This window comes from Astatotilapia calliptera, unplaced genomic scaffold, assembly GCF_900246225.1.
Source record: "Astatotilapia calliptera unplaced genomic scaffold, fAstCal1.2 U_scaffold_1, whole genome shotgun sequence".
Lineage (NCBI taxonomy): Eukaryota > Metazoa > Chordata > Actinopteri > Cichliformes > Cichlidae > Astatotilapia > Astatotilapia calliptera.
In genome coordinates, this window is record NW_020535618.1 from 165,615 (window position 1) to 185,798 (window position 20,184).

General features: G+C 43.9%; 1 protein-coding gene across 1 annotated transcript; it reads right to left on the reverse strand.

The window, feature by feature from the left end:
• Positions 1 to 4,760: 4,760 nt before the first annotated feature.
• LOC113017225 (tripartite motif-containing protein 16-like) lies at positions 4,761 to 8,861 on the reverse strand. The gene has a single exon (XM_026160381.1). The coding sequence runs from the start codon at positions 8,795 to 8,797 to the stop codon at positions 7,079 to 7,081; it is 1,719 nt and encodes a 572-aa protein (XP_026016166.1). The 5' UTR covers positions 8,798 to 8,861; the 3' UTR covers positions 4,761 to 7,078.
• Positions 8,862 to 20,184: the final 11,323 nt, after the last annotated feature.

Genomic DNA, 20,184 nt, shown 5'->3' on the forward strand with positions numbered 1-20,184 from the left:
TGGTTTTATTGTGGAGCAGTTTGGGATTTTTATCTGTGAAAAGTGATATATAAATAAATTTTACTTACTTGATGTCTTTTAAATGTGCTATGTAAAGAAAGCTGACGTGACTTGTGACTTTACTAAAATGTCAGCCTTTTCTTCATCATCAGTTGCATTTATATCGTTTATTTAGCACTATTGAATTGTGATAAATACTTCAGACTTTCCCAGGTACTAACACCTGCTGTCACAGCTGACCCGCACATTAAATCAGTAACACTCTGTGAACTCTCTTTTTCCCTTTCAACATCAATACACACCAAATTATTATCTTATGGATAAGCCAGTATGTTTTAGAGTCGGATGTCTTTATCTTGCTGAACCACATCCCTACAAACACTCATCAGAGATCCGTTTCTCAGTATTTTAGCACTCTTCATCTCCCTACAGGCGTATTTATCGCTGTTGTAGCTGAATCTGGTTCCACTCACCGAACGACGACCGTCTGGAGACGATTTTATGATCACTTTAAATCCGTCCTCGTGTCTCGTTGTCACGGTTACACTGCGCTCACTGTCCGTTTCCTCCACATTACAGGTTTACTTTCACTCTTGTTATTGCTCTCCTTTTACGCTTTGTTCTTTGTTAGTATCTTTTATGATATTTACTAGTGATGTGACGTTCTGCGTCGAGTAATGGAGGAAGCGTTTCCGCGATGCGCGTAACGGGGCTTGCTTCATTTATGGGAGGAGCTGAAAATGATGACGTCCGAAGCCTCGCTGCCCGGCTGTACCACGTGACTGGTTCAGGAAGTGGTTCGAACTTTGCCGCGAGCTATGATAGAGATATAAACCCCTCAGACTTCAAAATGTGGGTGTTTGATGGAGAGTTGCGGTTAGTGAGAGTTTGGAGACAGTTTGGAGGTTTGAGTGAGGAGAAAGTCAGGAGAATGGAGCCAGCTAAGAAGAGGAGCATGTCCTCCCTTGTGTGGGAACATTTTGATTTCATTCCTCCCAACAAGGTATGTAAATTTCTACAGAAGATGCATTTTCATAATACTGATGGTGCAATACAATTTATGTTAAGCGCCGTTACTTTTGTACAAGGTGAAGTGTTTGCTATGTGCCAGGGAGCTGGGATATAACAACAACACCTCATCCATGCTTAGGCACTACAGAGCTTTGCATGATAATAAGGGGAACACCGATTGTGGAGCAAGACCAGGTGAGCCATCAAATGCCATGATAATATAGCATGCTGTAATGTTACTAAATGATATAACAATATTATACAACTGTTATAAGTTACGTGTGTGATATTTATATTTGTGCTTTGTCTTTATTGTCTTTCCTCAGGAGAACAATCTCAAATAGATGAAGACCTGGTTATCATGGTGATTGAGGACTCACAGCCATTTAGCATTGTGGAGGACAAAGGATTTAAAAGATTTGTTAAATCATTAAATCCTAGCTATGTTCTCCCCACTAAAAAGGCCATAAAAGCAGTGAAAATTTAGTTTTTACTGAATAAAATGTGAACAGGCAGGACTGAGGCCTCAGTCTGTAGCTGTCTATACCTCAACGTTACAAAAGCACAACCACTGTCCACACCCCAACCACACCTCACCTCACGGTAAATAATCATTTCCATTTTAAGCATTTCCAAATAATCATTTTCCATACTGCCAGTATAAATATACACAGTATACTGTCGTTGCTTCCAAATTGGCATTTGATGCATCCTTCCCCTGAATTTGGACCAGCCATCCTTCAAATTCGGGGAAAAGGACGCATTTGTCGCCACATTTGAAGGACTCTTTGAATTCCGACAGCCCTTCGCTGCAGGTGAGCCCATCTCCCCTGCACAACACTGCAGACTGTGCACCACAATCATCCTTAGATTAAAAAAAGAATCAGATATAATTAATCTCAACTGTAAATACCATCTATCCATCCTCTACTTCTTATTCTTTTCAAGGTTGTGTGGGAGCTTATCCCAGCTACCACAGGGTAAGAAATACAAAGAGTTTACAAAGAAGTGAGATGACAAAGTTCAAAGGTAACTGAGAATATTCTGGTATGCATGTTTATGCAGAAGTGTTTGATTTTAATGTTATTAGTGCACAATGCTAAGTAGATTTATTCAAAAGTCAAATAACATACCAACATTGGCTTTGATGGTCTGATGTTTGGGGCTTTCCATTTCTAAATGTTACAGATGAGATTTGCATCCAGCTCCTGTCCTGCACACAGTTTGGACAAAATCACCCCATGAAACCATCAGAAACTCCAGGCTGGAAAACAGTTAAGTTATAAACTTTTTAAAAACAAAAACAAAACAAAGAAAAAAAAAGCAAAAATGTAATAAATGCAATTTATAAGAGCGTTACGCAGAGAGGTGTGGTGTGGAACACATCAGACATCACTCAGTCTAAACTGAAGTAATTAGTACTTAGTTTATTGGACATCCCTTACACATACAAACAGTAACTTCCAAAAATGCCCCCCTGTCTTCTTCTTCTGTCATTTTTAACAACAGCTTGCATCCAAAGATGTTGCACTACTGCCATCTCCTGGCTTTTATTCTAAATTCACTTCCAAATCCTTAGATCCTCTTGATGAGACCAGTATTTCTTAAAAAACAAAACAAAAAGCCACTCCTTTCCCTTCATTATGACCTAACTGATTAACCACCTTTTCAAATGTTAGTTCCATTACACCACCCATTTCTACCCTCAACACTCTCTTACATACTTCCTACAACTAATAAGCACATGTTCAACCGTCCCCATAGCATTACACCAATCACACAACCCAGTCGGATGTTTCCCCATCCTAAAAAGAGTACCATTTAGAAAGCAATGACCTGTTTGTATTCTACTTATAATAACCTATAATATCCTGTCTATTTAATCCACTATGGCTCTTAACTTCTATTGTGTTTTGTATCCTATATAAATGTCTCCCTTTTACTTCATTATCCCATGCCATTTTCCAGAAATTCTTACTTTCTGTCCAAACTGTATTTTTCCCTTGCTTTGCTTTGTAGTAGAATTGTCTTGAACGTTCCAGCGAATAGGTTTATGCTACGAACCTATCAATGTATTTATAAGTTACACTTGTGTTTGAATCCTGCAGCTTATCACACATTTGATTTCCATGTGTGACAACTGCAAGTGTCCAGAATGAGGACAGACTGAGGGACCCACTGCTGCACATCATCTGTGAGGCTTTGCACCCCTGATGATCCACCAGGACAAACTCAGCAGTGTGTGAGGAAGAGGAGGAGGAAGAGCCAGCAGCAGCTGACAGATGGAGGGAATAGACAGACTGTTCAAGTTACACACTATGAAAGGCAGCAACAAGTTTAATATTCAGAAACCTAAAGTATGTATCAGCAACAGAATGGAGCTAAAAATGGTGGCCCCTAGAAACAAAGCACGTACAAATTCCAAAACATATTTCTAGCGTTAACTGAACTTCCTTAACAGAGCTACCTAGATCACTTAAATTACACAATTGAAATCATATGTGTATTGTTTGTGTATTTATACACAAGCACTCATATATATTCAAATAATTAAAAAAATTTTTTTTTTTACCTGTTACTACCACACACCAAATCTAGTCGTTGGTATTTACTGGCTTGTGTAGCCACTAGACAACAAAAGCTCAATGTTGCGCCTAGCATTCTGGAGCACTTCTGTTGTCTTTTGTACGTGTTTTGGAGTTTTTCCGTGCTTCGGGGTTTGTACGTGCTTTGTCTGTAGGGGCCACCGTAAATATACTTTCATTTATTCACTCCACATAAAATGTAATAAATAAATCATATTATACAAAAACCAACTATTCACGTTTCAACTTTTGGCTACTTAAATTTTCAGGTTTTTTTTAAACAAATTTAAAGTGAAACAACACAAAACACTGCAAACCACAACACAATTAAATATAAATTAAAATATGAAAACAAAGAGAAGATGCACATTCTGTCATATGGGCCTGCATGAATAAACTTTCTGAATCCTTTATCATCTGAAAATAGTTGTGGATGATTACTATACCTTTCTAACGTGACGTTGTTGTCCCTGGCTCTCTCTCTCTCTCCCTCCGGCTCTGTTCCTGTGCTACTGCGAGTGTAACTACCGCCCCTTCCCCCTCTGCCCAGCGCAAAACACAAGGCTCACATGCGGAGTGAAGCGGGGAAAAAAGTGCGAGAGAGAGGGTGATAGAAAAAAAACAAAAAAAAACACGGCTCCCAATAAGGAGCCGGCTCGCGTAGTCCATGTCAAAGATCCGGTTCTAAGAGCCATTTCATTCGCGACTGACAAATCACTAGTCCACAAAGTGCGCATACTACAAAGCGTGTGGTCACTGGATTGGGACACAGCTATTAGATACTATCTAGCTTTCCAAGACTTGTTTCAGCAGCAGAATTATATACTATACACCCATAGTCCAATACTGATCTAATTAACCCAGTATATACAGCTTTCAATGACCCTCTATTCATTTCCTGCCAGCTTTATATACTCTGAGACCACAGCTTCTCAATTCAAACTGGCCTATAAAAGAAGTGCAGTTAAGACAAGCTTCCTCTTTACAGAAACAAACAAGACAGCTACCACAGAGGTAACTTTCAAACATTTTGCTGCATTGGTGCTTTCAACAAAGCAATAATCTGTTAATCTTGTTTTCCTCTTTGAATCAGCCTAAAACCAGGAGTCACAAAAGTAAAACAAAATGACAAAAAAGTATGACAAACATCGAGTGTTTGAGCAGGGATAAATGATTTATTTCTTTTAGTTTCATTAACTGTATACATAACCTGTTTTGGGGAATTGTGGATTCCAATCCGATTAATATTTCTCCTTACCACTAAACTGTCTGATAGTCCCTGTTAACACATGCCTGCTGACAGATGATACAAAGTAACATGTCTTTGAATACAATCTGAAGTCTGTTAATGTTCTGATTTAACAGCAGATTTCTCGACATGCAGGACCGAGAAATTCCTGCCACAAAAGTGGAAAATATATTTATTTGACATTTTAATCAGAATAACAGAGAAATAAACAGTTGGTGAATTCATGTGAATGCTGCTTCTGCTGTAAGTCACAGACCTATAAATGTATAAATGCTCCACAATTCTCATTTCTATCCACCATCTTGAACACTGACTATAAATGTGTTCACTTCATTATTGTGTGATTTGGTTTCTTCACGTGTCTCCTTCAGTGCAAATAAAGGACTGTTAGAGTGACTGAATGAATGACAATCCTTTCCAACAAGTATTTCCAGCTGTTCCAGCTCCACTCTGCACTTTAGTCTTTCTTCTTGTCATGTCTGTGTTTGTCCACCAGGTGTCTCCCTCAGCTCATTTTCTCCAAATCAGAAGCATCAGATTTGTGGAGACACTCTGCCTGCCAGACACAGCTCAGGGCAAGAAACATATCTATCCTCCACAATATACAGGCCTGTGTTATTTAGTATTTATATTTCAATGTATAAATGATCGAGTGTGATCAAACTTTACATCCCAAAAAATGACATTAAATGTCATCATTCTAGACAAAATAATAATGCAATATCAAAAACCTCAAGGATTCAAATCTTACTACATTGGAACATTTAAAAACTCAAAGACATTAAGTTTACAGTCATATATGATCAAGAAAATCAACAATCTTCACATTTCAGAAACTGGAACCAGCTTTAAATGTGACTAAAATAATGATAAAACAATCAATTCTCTAATCATTGACTAACTGATGAATCACTGCAGCTCCAATATATTGTTGCATTTGACAACCCACTACAGCAACTACAGAATAAAACCACTAACCAGACTGATGACAGATTTCAAACATGCTGAATATGAAGAGTAGTATCATTTAAACTCACATGATTATCAGCCATAAGAACAAATTCAGATTTATATTGATGTAAGGTATATAAATGTAAGTACAGTTTGAATCAGTGCAATATTATTTTCACACATCAATGTGGTGGGTTGCAATTTTAAAGCCAACGTGATAACGTGATATTCGGCCAATGGTGTGGAGATTCAGCTTTTTAGATTGAATTAAAATCAAGTCACTCAAATTTTTTTTCTCTCTGCAAAGGAGCAGAATTCTTGAAACAGGGTTCTTTAAACAGAGTTATATGAACAGCAAAACAGTACATCACAATACACAAAACAAGAAGACAACACACGGCAAAACAAACAAAGCAAAGGCCAGGGTGTAGAGCCTTTAAGCACAATCAGTAGAGACACACAAAGTAACAAAAAGAAAAAGACGGTGGGGTCATATCTGACCTTCCTGTAATAGGAGACAACAAACAGCTGCTGAGTAACTTTACCATTCCTTGTCCTTTCACTGATTTAGTTTTAAGTTTAAACTAGTACAAGTATTTTGCCAACTTCGCAAATGTTGATATTACAACAATTATGGATTAAATCACTGGTTCACTCCAATGCATCAATTTTTACCCACGTTGTTGTGTTTCTGATATTCAATACTTGTGTTACATAACTTGCCCTGCCTTTCTTTCCCCTCCTTATTGTCCATCACTTTTATGACTCCCTTTTACAGGGTTAGGGCCAAAGTGAGCTCAAACGTTTGAACTTAATGATTGTTGGCCCAGTTTGGACTGTCATACCAGGTGCATCTTCCAATGGGCCAAGTTCGACTATCTGTATGTCATAACCTGTCACCATGGTCTATAAATCTGTCAAAAGTTACATATAAGTTGTACTTAATAAATTACAGAGCAAAACTGTATGCATGAACAGGTAATCATTCAACAGATGACACAGCCTTATGATATGAATATGGATAATATTTCACTTAAGTATATGAGTCTTATAGAGTTTGATTATAAGAGTTAAATGCTTAGCAGGGTAAATCCTCTATGAAAAACATTCCAGTGTGGATATCTACTGTGTACAAGCATACATGATTATATGTAATATATGTCCTCAAAAAATCCAGAACAAATGGACAGCTGAACTTCTCCGTCTAAAATGTAAAGCCTCATTTAGAAATTACACAACTACATATAATGGTCAGGGATCAACATGAACATATCTTCTCTGTCTATTTCACCTTAATCAATTCTGAAGTGACTCCATCTCCATAAAGATATAGTCCCGCATAGAGCGGCTGAGTGAATGTGGTCTGGACTCTGTGGAGGAGAGTCATGGTTTCAGAGACGCTGTAGAAAGACAGAATACCTGCTCTGTGATCCAGGTACACTCCTACTCTGGAGGACCGAGGACCTGAGAGGACAATTTGTGCACTGTTGTACAAGAACTGATAACTGTTAGTGTAACAATATAATGCCCAAGATCTGTCATTGAATCCAAATACACATTCATTGAGGCTCCCAACTCTGCTGATATTCTTGCATGTGACTGCTACACAAACCTCTCCCCCTCTCCACTCCACCTCCCAATAACAACGTTTAGTCAGACTCTCTCTACTCAGGACCTGAAAACACCAATCAGCAAATCTGTCTGGATGATCAGAATAAGACTGTTGTTGCTTCATTCGTGCTACTTTTCTGTTCCCCTCAGATAATAACAGATGTGTGTTTGCTGTGTTTGGATCCAGTGTGATTTCATGTGAATATTTTAAGAATTCAGCTCTGGTCTTTGGCTCAGGTGGTGACAGTAAAACATCCACTTCAGTGACTGTCAGTGAGATGTTTGTCCATTCCTCTCTCAGAATGTCCTGTAGTCTATCTCTGGTCTCTGACACAGCTGCTGTCACATCCTCAAAGTAGCTCAGAGGACGAATATTGATGCTGGATGAGTGTGTAGACTCACTGAGTGCTGACAGTGAGGGGTAGTTGTGTAGAAACTGGTTGTGATCCTCTGTGTGTGAGAGCTGCTCCAGCTCGCCGTCTTTCCTCTTCAGCTCAGCGATCTCCTGCTCCAGCTTCTCCTGAAGCTCTTTGACTCGACTCACTTCAGTTTCCTGCTGGGATCTGACCTGCTGCTTCACATCAGAGCTTCTTTTCTGGAGGAGACGGATCAGCTCAGTGAACATCTTCTCACTGTCCTCCAGTGTTTTATCAGCAGAGCCATTGATGGCCTCCACCTCCCTTTGAAGCAGCTTCACATCTTTCTCTCGCTCCTGGATTCTCTGCTGGATGTTTAGTCGTCTCACCTCGAGCTCCTTCTGCTTCTCAGTCCTTTCTGCTGCAGCTGGGACTGTTTCATGGCCTTTATGTTCATCCATTGAGCAGACAAAACAGATACTCTGCTGGTCAGTACGACAGAAAATCTTCATCACCTCATCATGACGAGAGCAGATGTTCTCCTGGAGCTTCTTGGAGGGGGCCACCAGCTTGTGTTTCTTTAATGATGGTGAATCATAGTGAGGTTGGAGGTGTTTCTCACAGTAGGAGGCCAAACAGAATAAACAGGACTTGACGGCTTTCCACTTCCTCCCAGTGCAGACATCACAGGCCACATCTTCAGGTCCAGCAAAGCAGTGATCAGCTGGAGCAGCTTGGAGTCCAGTCTTCTTCAGCTGCTCCACTAAAGCTGCTAATATGGTGTTTTTCTCCAGGACAGGCCTCGGTATGAAAGTCTTCCTACACTGAGGGCAGCTGTGGATTCCCTTCCTGTCCTCTTCATCAAAGTGGGTTTTAATACAGTTCATGCAGTAGCTGTGTCCACAGGGAATAGTCACCGGACCCTTCAGTAAATCCAAACAGATGGAACAAGAGAAGGTTTCTTCATCCAGCTGAACTCCTTTCTGCGCCATTTCTCCTCTCAGTGTCAGTGACTGTGTGCGTTTCTCTTCCATATAACTGAAACTAGTCTGAGGTGTAATCTCCACAAAGTCTTTTTCTTCAGTAAACGGAGCTTATCACAGCCTACACGTCACAACATGTTGGTTACACCCATGAGGAGGAAACACGTGGACAGAGAGGAGGTGCTGTGTTTAAGAGCAGGAAGAAGAGGGAGGGTTATCAGGCTGTGCTTCACTCCAGGAAGAGGAGCAGTTTGAGAGCGATACTGTGTGTTTAACCCTTTTTATTTACTGCTCACATCAACTTTTAAACCTGTCAACCCATTTTTCTTTATAAAAAAAACTTCCCTTTTTAACTTCCCTTTTCCCACTTAAGTTGGCTTTATTAAACGTTAGATCTTTAGCTGGGAAAACATTTTTAATTAATGATTTAATCACTGAGCACAGCCTTAATTTTATGTTTTTAACTGAAACTTGGTTGGACCAAAGTAACAGTGGAGCTGTTCTCATCGAGACGACCCGTCCTAACTACAGTTTTATCAGTGAGGCCAGGGTGAGCAGGAGAGGAGGGGGGGTTGCTGTCTTATTTAATGAATCATTTCAATGTAAGCAGCTATCTCCTGGAAGTTTTCAGTCTTTTGAATATGTGGCTTTACAGCTGAAGGCCCCATCCAAAGTTGTGTTTCTTAATGTTTACAGGCCTCCCAAATACTGCACAGACTTTTTTAATGACCTCAGTGAACTGCTGTCTGTGATCTGTGTTGATTTTGACTGTGTAAATATTGTTGGGGATTTTAACATCCATGTGGACAACCCTCAGGACAAAGTGACTAAAGACCTGAGTAACACTCTGGGCAACTTTGGGCTGACTCAGCATGTAACAGAGGCCACACATAATAGAGGACACACTCTTGACCTACTGATCTCCAAAGGCCTGAGCATTTCAAAGGTTACTGTGTCTGATGTGGGCGTGTCTGATCATTACTGTGTTTTCTTTGAAAGTAAAATCTCAGCCCACACAAATATATCAACAACAGTGATCACAAAACGGTGTATAACTGAACACAGTAGTGCAATTTTTAACCAGGTCTTCCCATTAACACCTGACCTGTCCAGAGGGTCAGTCAATGAGCTCATCAATAGCTTCAATGCTAACATGTTAAATGTAATGGACACTATTGCTCCCATTAAGGTGAAGGTTATCTCTGGAAGGAAAAAGTCTCCATGGAGAAACTCCACACTAGTGAAAAAAGAAAAAAGAGAGTGTAGGAAAGCTGAGCGCAGATGGAGAAAAACAAACTTCCAGGTTCATTATGACATTTATAAAGAGAAACTTCACAATTATAATTTACAACTGAGGAGTGCAAGGAGGTCCTACTTCTCTGACATCATCACTAAAAACAGCCATAATGCTCGGGTCTTATTTTCTACAGTTGACAGGCTAACAAACCCTCCTGTGTCACTGGCAGCTGAACTTCATTCAACCATGGCCTGCAATGACTTTGCCAAATTCTTCACAGAAAAAATCCAAAAAATTAGACAAGCAATTGGTACATCAACAGCAGATCCAGGATATGTACTGTGTCCACCAAAAAACTGTTTAAATACCATGAAACAGTTTAAACCTATTAACAGCAAAGACCTGGAGGACATCTTAGGTCAACTGAACTCCTCCTCCTGCTGTTTAGATGTCCTGCCAACAAGTTTTTTCAAAAAGGTCTCAAAGACTTTAGAGTCAGACCTGTTACAGATCGTCAACTTTTCTTTATTATCAGGTGTGTTTCCAGAATCACTAAAAACTGCTGTAATCAAACCTATACTGAAAAAGGACAATCTTGACAAGACACAAATGAACAACTACAGGCCGATCTCAAATCTCCCATTTTTAAGTAAGATCATTGAAAAAGCAGTTTCTCAACAGCTCAATTACTTCTTAAAACAGAATAATTGCTACGATGCCTCCCAGTCAGGTTTTAGACAGAACCACAGCACTGAAACCACTCTGACCAAAGTGTTTAATGACATATGTCTGAATACAGACAGTGGAAAAATGTCAGTCTTAGTTTTACTGGATCTCAGTGCAGCATTTGATACAGTTGACCACAACATATTACTCAAACGACTGGAGAACTGGACAGGTCTTTCAGGAACTGTACTAAACTGGTTCAAAACATACTTAGAAAACAGGAAATACTTTGTATCAATAGGTAACTTCACATCTGAGCAGACAAGTATCACATGTGGAGTTCCCCAAGGTTCCATCTTGGGACCCTTTCTGTTTAACATTTACATGCTCCCACTGGCACAGATTATAAACAACAACAAAATAAACTATCACAGCTATGCAGATGACACACAAATATATATCACAATGTCACCAGGAGACCAAGGCCCTGTGCAGGCTCTTGGTAAATGCATTGAGGAAATCAATGACTGGTTGTGCCACAATTTTCTCCAGCTAAACAAAAACAAAACTGAGGTAATAGCCTTTGGCGCCAAAGAAAAACGATTACAGGTCACCAGAGAACTTCAATCTATACATCTAAAAACCACAAACCAGGCGAGAAATTTGGGTGTAGTGATGGATGCAGACCTAAACTTAGAAAAACACATTAAGACAATAACAAAGTCAGCTTACTATCACCTCAAGAATATTTCAAGGATAAAAGATCTGATGTCTCAACAGGACCTGGAAAAACTAGTCCATGCATTCATCTTTAGTAGGCTTGATTACTGTAACAGCATCTTTACAGGTCTACCTAAAAAATCAGTCAGACAACTACAGCTCATTCAGAACTCTGCTGCTCGAGTCCTCACTAAGACCAAAAAAGTGGACCACATCAGTCCAGCTCTGAGGTCTTTACACTGGCTGCCTGTCCGTCAGAGGATAGACTTTAAAGTTCTGATGCTGGTCTATAAAGCTCTGAATGGTTTAGGACCAAAATACATCAATGACCTCCTGACCCAGTATGAACCTTCCAGATCCCTCAGGTCATCTGGATCCGGTCTTTTATCAGTTCCCAGAGTCAGAACCAGACACGGAGAAGCTGCATTCAGCTTTTATGCTCCTTATATCTGGAACAAACTCCCAGAAAGCCTCAGATCAGCTGAAACACTCAGTTTATTTAAATCCAGGTTGAAGACTCACCTGTTCTCAGCTGCATTTGAATAAAGCACCAAATCCACACTTTTAAGCTTAAATTTCAAAACTTACATTTAACTACTGATTTTATCTACTGTTCTGATTTTATCTGTTTTGATTTTATATACTGTTTTGTTTGTTTGTTTGTTTGTTTGTTTGTTTGTTAATTAGTTAGTTAGTTTATTTGCTTGTTTTAATCAATTTTAAATCATGCTTTTTATTTGTTTTTGTTTCTAATGTCTCTGTAAAGCACTTTGAATCACCTTGCTGTTGAATTGTGCTATACAAATAAACTTGCCTTGCCTTGCCTTGCCTTGCCTTGCCTTTAGAAATGTCAGAGTTCTCACTGAAGTTAACAAACAGTCCTTCAGTTTCAGTTAATACAGAAGGATAATAAACCTAAATATACAGATAATGAAGCCACTGACATGATGCTTATGTTGCATTTAAGTTCATGTTCATTTCAATTGTTTCTCTCCCTCAAAAACCATCAAACTCATATGCCAACTACTAAATCTAGCGGTGCGCTAGATTTAGTAGTTGGCATATGAGGCAGTAAACAAATAAAAGTGTTTTGAAACACATTCAGCTCCACAAAACTTTGATAAATATTTGACAACAACAATAAAAAGGAACCTTGTGTTTTACTGAGTTGTGTGACTGATGTAGCTACGTGACTATAGTTGCCAATGAAGTGTAGGTAGAAGTTGGCGAATCTGAGAAATTGTTGCCGGTGCTTCCGGGATGTGGGAGTCAAAAACAAACCTGTCCTGGAAATCCTGGAGAACATTATTAATGAGTGCCTGAAAAAAACGTTGGAGAATTTATGAGTCCAAACGGCATCACAAGGAATTTGAAATGTCCAAGGGGTGTGTTGAATGCAGTTTTCCACTTATCCCCTTGTCTGATGCAAACCAGGTGATAAGCGTTGCACAGATGAAACTTTGTGAAGATATTGGCTCCGTAGAGGGGTTTGAAAGCTGAACTAATGAGGGGTAGTGGGTATTTGTTTTTTATTGTTATATCTTTATATCCAGAAGTCAATACGTGGCAGGAGGGAACCATCCTTCTTCCCCACAGTACAGTATACCCTCGGAGTACAACGGCTCCTGATCTTTCCTCTACAGTGTAGAGCAGGGGTGTCAAACGTACGGCCCGCGGGCCGGATCAGGCCTGCAAACGGGTTTAATCCGGCCCGTGAGATGATTATGTAAAGTATAAAAACGAGCAGCAATTTTTCAATAAAGAAACTGCTGTTCCAATTGTGTCCATTGGATGGCGCAATAGCAATTGTGAGCTACTTTGTTTTGCCCGCGAAATTTAAACCTGATGTGCTTTGGCACCGTCATTGCCCCAATATGTCTCTGTCAAAAAAGAGAAAAGTGGATGCAGACTGCAGAGTGTTCCAAGAAAAAGGGTCATCCTCCTATTTATTCATGGAAGTGAATGGGAAAGCTGTATATTTGGTGTGTTCCCAGCATGTTGCAGTGCTGAAAGAATATAACCTCCGTCGCCACTATGTGAGTCTTCATGCCGACAAATATGACAACTTTCAAGGACAGCGGAGAAGAGAGAAGGTGAATGAACTGTTGGCGGGTCTGAAGAAACAGCAGTCTGTGTTTACTCACAGCCGAGACATCAGTGATGCTGCAGTGAAAGCTAGCTACCTCATTGCTAACGAAATTGCACTAGCTTCAAAACCATTTAGTGAGGGTGAATTTGTAAAAACATGTATGATGAAGGCATCGGAGATTGTTTGCCCTGAAAAGTGCCAGGCCTTTGCAAATATCAGCCTGACAAGAACAGTTGCCGACAGGATTTCTGATCTTTCAGTGGATTTGGACAACCAGTTGAAGCAAAAAATAGTCATTTATTGTGTTTTCAGTTGCAATTGATGAAGGCACGGACATTACAGATGTTGCACAACTGGCAATTTTCATCCGCGGAGTTGATGGCACATTGACCGTCACCGAGGAGTTTGTGGAATTGGTACCGATGACAGATACAACGACCGCAGCTGATATTTTCACCGCACTCGTCAGCGCGCTGGACAGGGTCGGAGTGGACTGGTCCCGCGCTGTCAGCCTGGCTACAGATGGTGCACCCTCAATGATCGGGTAGAAAGCAGGCGTTGTAAAAAAGTTCAGAGATAAAGTGCAATCTGCAAATGGAGGACGTGATTTTTGGACTTTTCACTGTATTTTGCATCAGGAGGCTTTGTGTTGCAAGTCACTGAAAATGGATAACGTCATGAAGGTGGTCATCCAAACTGTTAATTTCATCCGATCCAGAAGCCTCAATCACCATCAGTTTGACAGTCTTCTCAGAGAGAAAGACCACATCTGTGGCCTGCCATACCACACTGAGGTAAGATGGTTGAGCCGAGGTGCTGTGCTGAGGCGTTTCTTTGATTTACGAGAAGAAATTGAACAGTTTATGGAAGAAAAGAGGAAACCAGTGTTAGAATTTCATTCCGCAGAATGGATGAAGGACCTTGCATTTATGGTGGATGTTACAGAGCACCTGAATAACTTGAACAAAGAGCTGCAAGTTGTCACGCAGTATTATGACAGCATACGCTCTTTCAAGTTGAAGCTGTTATTGTGGGAGACGCAGCTCGCTGGTGGTGATGCAGCTCACTTCCCCTGTCTGAAAAATGTGTGCACGATCCAAAGTGTGGCAGATATGAAGCGGTTTAAAGATAAAATAACGGGACTGTTACTAGAGTTTGAGCAACGATTTCAGATTTTTGGTGAACTGGAGAAAGACTTCAAAGTGTTTTGCTCGCCGTTCACCGTGAATCCCTTTGATCTGCCCGTCAGGATCCAACTTGAAATAATAGACTTGCAGTGTGACTCGGATTCGAAGGGCAAATTTGCCGCAGCTGGCTTGAACACATTCTATCAGAACCTCTTGCCAGGTTACCCCAACTTGACAGCCCTTGCTGCAAAACTGTTGTGCATGTTCAGAACCACGTATCTTTGTGAGCAAGTTTTCTCTGTAATGAGCATAAATAAAACAAAACTGCACTCAAGGCTCATTTGGTGTGGGGACAGCTGAAGCCATTGGTTCCACTTCCATTAATGTCCCCTTTGGCACTGGAGAGGTGATCTGCTCTAGTCGCTGCACACATTTGTTAAGGTTGCAGGACTCTGCTACAGTCACTTGCAGAGATCGCATCTGATGCTGGATATTAATCAGACAATCCGCCATTCTTCGCCATCTTATCTCCTCCACATCCGACCTCCTTTTGTAGTGGGAGTCTGACGGTGCCATCATAACCTCCTCTGTTAGATTGGGTGACAGCTTTGGCCCACGGGTATGGTAGGACAACTCATAGTTGTCCAGATGTCCAGGGATTCGATGGACCCTGCTAGGACGGTGACTTCGTGTATCATCCTGATCTCTGGAGGCGGCCATGTCATGCAGGTGCAGCACCTCCGGCTCGAAGGACCACTTTGTACAGAATGGTGTACGTCAGTTTAATGTTGGGTGGTGCTGCAATAGTAACTATCCTCGGTCAGAAGGAGATGCTGACATCCAGGGATTAGATTACCACAGGTGGAGTTTATTGGTGGTCAGATGGATGGTACAGGGAGGTATGGCATAAAGTAGGAGGATGTGGAGGGGTGATATGGTGTGGTTTCTGTGACTAAGAACAGGGTATACTTTACAACAATAATACAGATTAAAGATTAAGGAAAGTGGCAACAAATTCCTCCACTACAAATCAGTCTGATACCACTTCTTACAGTGTTCACATTTACTAAGGCACTACCCAAAAGGTGCCACAAGAGGGCACAACACAAGAGATGACCTATTTACACTGATGCACTTAGTAAACAGTCAGCCCCCTACTTAGCCACATAATACAGCGTTATTACAGTGTACAAATTCACATAAACTGACAGGGGGAACAAACAAAGCAGGAACAAGCCCAAACAATCAAATACCTGGGCTTCCATAGCTATCGCTAACTAGCACATATGCTAAAGGTAACTAAAGCCAATACACACAAGTAGCAGGGTAGACAGCTTAAGCATGGAACATTAACTCACGTTTATGTGACGCACACCCTCCCCAACAAATACAGGATGGGCTATTTGCTTCCCTTCCCAGCAGCTCTCTCCTCAATCGTTTGTCCAGGAATGAACTAAGACCATCTAGCTCAGAAGTCCCATGAATCCCATCACTGCCCAGAGGCTGCTGGGTAATGTAGTTCACACTAACACAGGCCTCTGAGATGAAGTGCAGCTGCGAAGAATATACTTTTTTCCATTAGGCTACAGCAGGCAATGAGGTGCGTTTAATGGCTTTCTGTTAATTTGAGTCTCCATGAAACCGCGATAAACAGGTATTTATGTTGGTATTTTTTATTACTGTGCCAACTCTTTATAGTTTTGTAAGCATTGGCTATATTGAGAGGTCTTATTTTATTCTTACTTAATTTTGCAAATTTATTTGAATTAGGCCCTCCAATTAAGATAGATTTTATGTTGTTGGTTGTAAAGATCTTGATGGATATTTTATTTTATTCTTTATTTCTATTTTTAAGTTTTATTTTTCAAGACTTTGAAGGACTCAGCACTGCAAGTGAGTGGCCGCTCAAGGTCAGCCCGGGAACCGCGAGGCAAACCACCAGGGAACGCAGCACATCGAGCTGCCAACTAGCATCCCGCTGGTCGTATAGGTCTACGACATGCAGGCAATGCCAGACAGAGAGTCGGCGCTACAGGCTGGAGAACTCTCACTCGCCACAGTGAGGTCCGACTGGCGTGTACACCGGCGAGGCGGGCAACACGCCAGGGGACCACAGCCAGCAACCACGGGTGAGGCTTGGGATGTGAGCCGTCCACCCTCAAAGTCGAAGCCACCCCGAGCTGTTCACAGACAGGGAAGGGGGGGCTGGCAGCCTAGCCTGTGTAAGTGGAGGGCTGAGGAAGGCGATGACCTGAAGGCCCACCGCCAGCACCGTCACCACGTGCATATCCGCAGACAGAGGAGCCTCAAGAATCAACTCGCAATGAGACACTCGAGGTCAGACACAAAGTCCTAGCTACTGTGACACACAGGCAAGCACCAACAGGGAGCCAGCAGGCTGGGGACCTCTCACTCATTGGCCAAAATGTCAGACACAGCAAGGTCTGACAACCGCCACCCACGGCATGCGGTTGGAGAGACGGAATACCAGAAGCATGGGCGGTCGGCTTGGACGAGCCTATGCGTATGCCCCCTAAGGATTTCCAGCTGGAGCCTTCGGTGCCCAGGGCCCGAACCTGGAATCCCAGGAATAGAGAGAGGAAAGGGGAGCCGTAAGCCAGCGAACGCGGGCAAACGCCAAGGGAACACAGCCTACCAAGACACTCGAGCACAGCAGCTACTACCGCTGTGACAGAATCCAGGATATGCGGATGGCGCTCCAGACGGGAAGACAGAGCCGCCAGCTCGAGAAGTCAAGTCACAACAGATCCCCGCTTGGCACTAGGCAGTGACACCGTGCCAGGGAGAGAGAGCCTTTCGCAGCAGCTCGGCCACTCAGTGGATGGCCGAGGTAGGACAAGGCCCTGGGCCTGTCCCAGGAGCAGAGCAGCTGACCTGCACCATCCACGACAGGGTGGTGGCTCAGGCCACTGAGGGCCCAAGTGAGGAGCAACCCAAGGTTTTTCACTAGGGCATAGCAACCACTCTGCGGTGTCTGTAGACAGGGGGCCAGAAGAGTGGGCCTGATAAGACACTAGCAGACAGTCGGGAGGTGTCAGATCACTGAGCGGGCACCTGCTGGCCATGTGACCCACGACACAGGGGCAACCCACTAGACAGAGAGCCAGCGCTGTGTGCTGGAGAACACTCACACTCACTGTACTCACAATACAGCTGCAAAGACGCAGGGCCAAGGCAGGGATGCAACCTGTAGGGTCCATCTAACCACGGAGCCGCCCAGCCGTTCACAGATGGGGGAGCTGGCAGTCTAGCCCGCTGAAGCCAAGTGGGGACTTAACCCAAAGGTCTGCCCCAGGGCTGAGCAGTCGCTAGCGCTGTCCGCAGACAGGGGAGCAGCAAGAGTGAACTTCGAAAACACTCATGACACTCATGCACAGCGCCGCAGGCCGGAGAACACCCACTCGCCAGCCGAAGAATCAGACACAGTGAGGCATGGGTGGCGTGTAAACCGGCGAATGCGGGCAACATGCCAGGGGAAGACAGCCTGGAGCTGCAGTGCAGCCAGGGATGTGACTCGCCGGGGGTGTCAGCATACTGAGCAGGCCCTGCCAGCCACGTAAGCCCGCAACATTTGGGCAATGTGCCAGACAGAGAGCCAGCGCCACAGGCCGGAGAAATGTCAACTGCTGGCCGAGCTGTCAGACGCAGCAAGGTATGACTGGTGTATGAAACCGGCGAAGCGCGTGCAATAGGCCAGGGGAACACAGCCTGCAGCAGAGCTGGCCACTATGCCCAACTCAAAGGATGTCAGGAGGGAGGAGGGAGGCTGGAGGACAGTTGAGCCTAGGCTCTGAGTCCTCCCCGCCTCAACTGAACGCGACCTTCTCCGCACACCTGCATAGGCCCCTCAGCTTCTTCATAGCGAGGTGGTTGCAGGGCAAACAGGCAGTTCCATCAAGCAACCCTAGTCGTCTGACCGGAGCCAACCGTCAGAAACATCAACCTCCTGACAATCAAACCCCCACCAGCCCAGGCCTCAAGGAGGCGGAGCCATGGGAGGGAACGCTGTGGGAGGGGCCCAGAATCAGGCGACCCAAACATGGGTACACCTGTCTAGGCCCCACTCCAGTGGTAACCAGAGGGGATGGAAGTTCTTCAACATCCACCTCATGATAATCAACCTCCACCGGCCCGGGCCTCACAGAGGTGGGGCCGTGGGAGGGAATGCTGTGGGAGGGCCGCAGAACCAGGGAACCCAGACATGGGTACACCTGTCTGGACCCTACTCAAGTGGCAGCCAGAGGGGATGGAAGTTCTTCAACATCCACCTCACAATAATCAACCTCCACCGGCCCAGGCCTCACACAGGTGGAGCCATGGGAGAGAACGCTGCAGCCATCAACCTCATTTAGCCTGAGAGGCACAGGATTGGGGCGGGCTCTCCACGCCCAGCCCGCCTGCAGCTGTCAGGTCAAGCTCCATCCATAGATGGAGCGAGAAAATGGCCACCAGCAGGGCATAAGTAACCCTCACGCCCCTGTTAGGGCATGCCGCCCCCTGCCCACGAAAGGCCCGAAGGGGCAACTAGGGACCGGGGGGGCTAACGGGCTAACGGGGGAGGGGCCAAAGGCAACTACTCCTGCAATGCCCGGCAGCAACCAACTGCAGGCAGGGGACCATAAATGTCGGGAGGCAGGGCACACACGGCCTGCAACTAGGCCAACCAGGCAGCAGCGACACCATAGGCAGTAGGCGCTGAGGCTGCGTAGTAGCAACAACCTTGAGGTCCACTCTACTAGATGGGACCTCAGGAAGGGCTAATTCCCACACCCGGAATGCTCCAATCAAGAGCTGAAGGGACCCATCTCGCCCGACACTGTGCCCAGGGACTAGCAGGGGGCAGCCCAAGAACAGGTGGGCAACACCAGAGGAGAGGATGGAAGCTTCTTCGACATCTGCCACCTGGCAGTCAACCTCCACAAGCCAAGGCCTCACAGGAGTGGAGCCATGGCAGGGACGTTGGGGGAGGGGCCAGCAGTAAATCAGCAACAGGTGTGGGAGAGGACCCAGCCCATGGCCTGCCTAACTGGTGTCACAGCAGTGGCAGCCATGTTCCCCATAGTAGCCTGCTCTCTCATTTTTGGAGGCAGGAGAAGGGGGAGGGGCAGGCCATTTAATGCTTTCAGAAACCAAGGACGGTCTGAATAGTTCATGCTGGCAACAAAGCAGTGCATGCAAGCATCAGCTACTTCAGCCAGCACAGCATTCTCTAGGCTGCTTTCATGTTAGTCATTTATTTGCCCTTTTTCACCTAGGCACAGCAACACTGCTCGTGCCTATCGTAAAAAGGCAAAACTGCCATACACAAACATTCTTGGGACGTGTGGGCTGCCATACTTCTGCTACCAAGCAAAGGGGCGGGGCCACATGCTAACCAGGATGTGCTAACAGGCAGCCGGCAGTAGCCGCCACCTGAATTCCCCTTTCACTGTTTATTAGCTCCTGTGTCACATTGCTGACACATTGCATATGCTTGGAACTCTGACACATTTCCCCAATTTAGCCGAGCTACGAGCGGAGCACCTACTGGCCGCGTTAACCCGCGAGCTGCGGGCAACACGCCAGACAGGCTAACCGG

What these genes read in the sequence shown, in the direction of transcription:
- LOC113017225 (XM_026160381.1), bottom strand. Translation starts at nt 8,797, where the DNA reads ATGGAAGAGAAACGCACACAGTCACTGACACTGAGAGGAGAAATGGCG.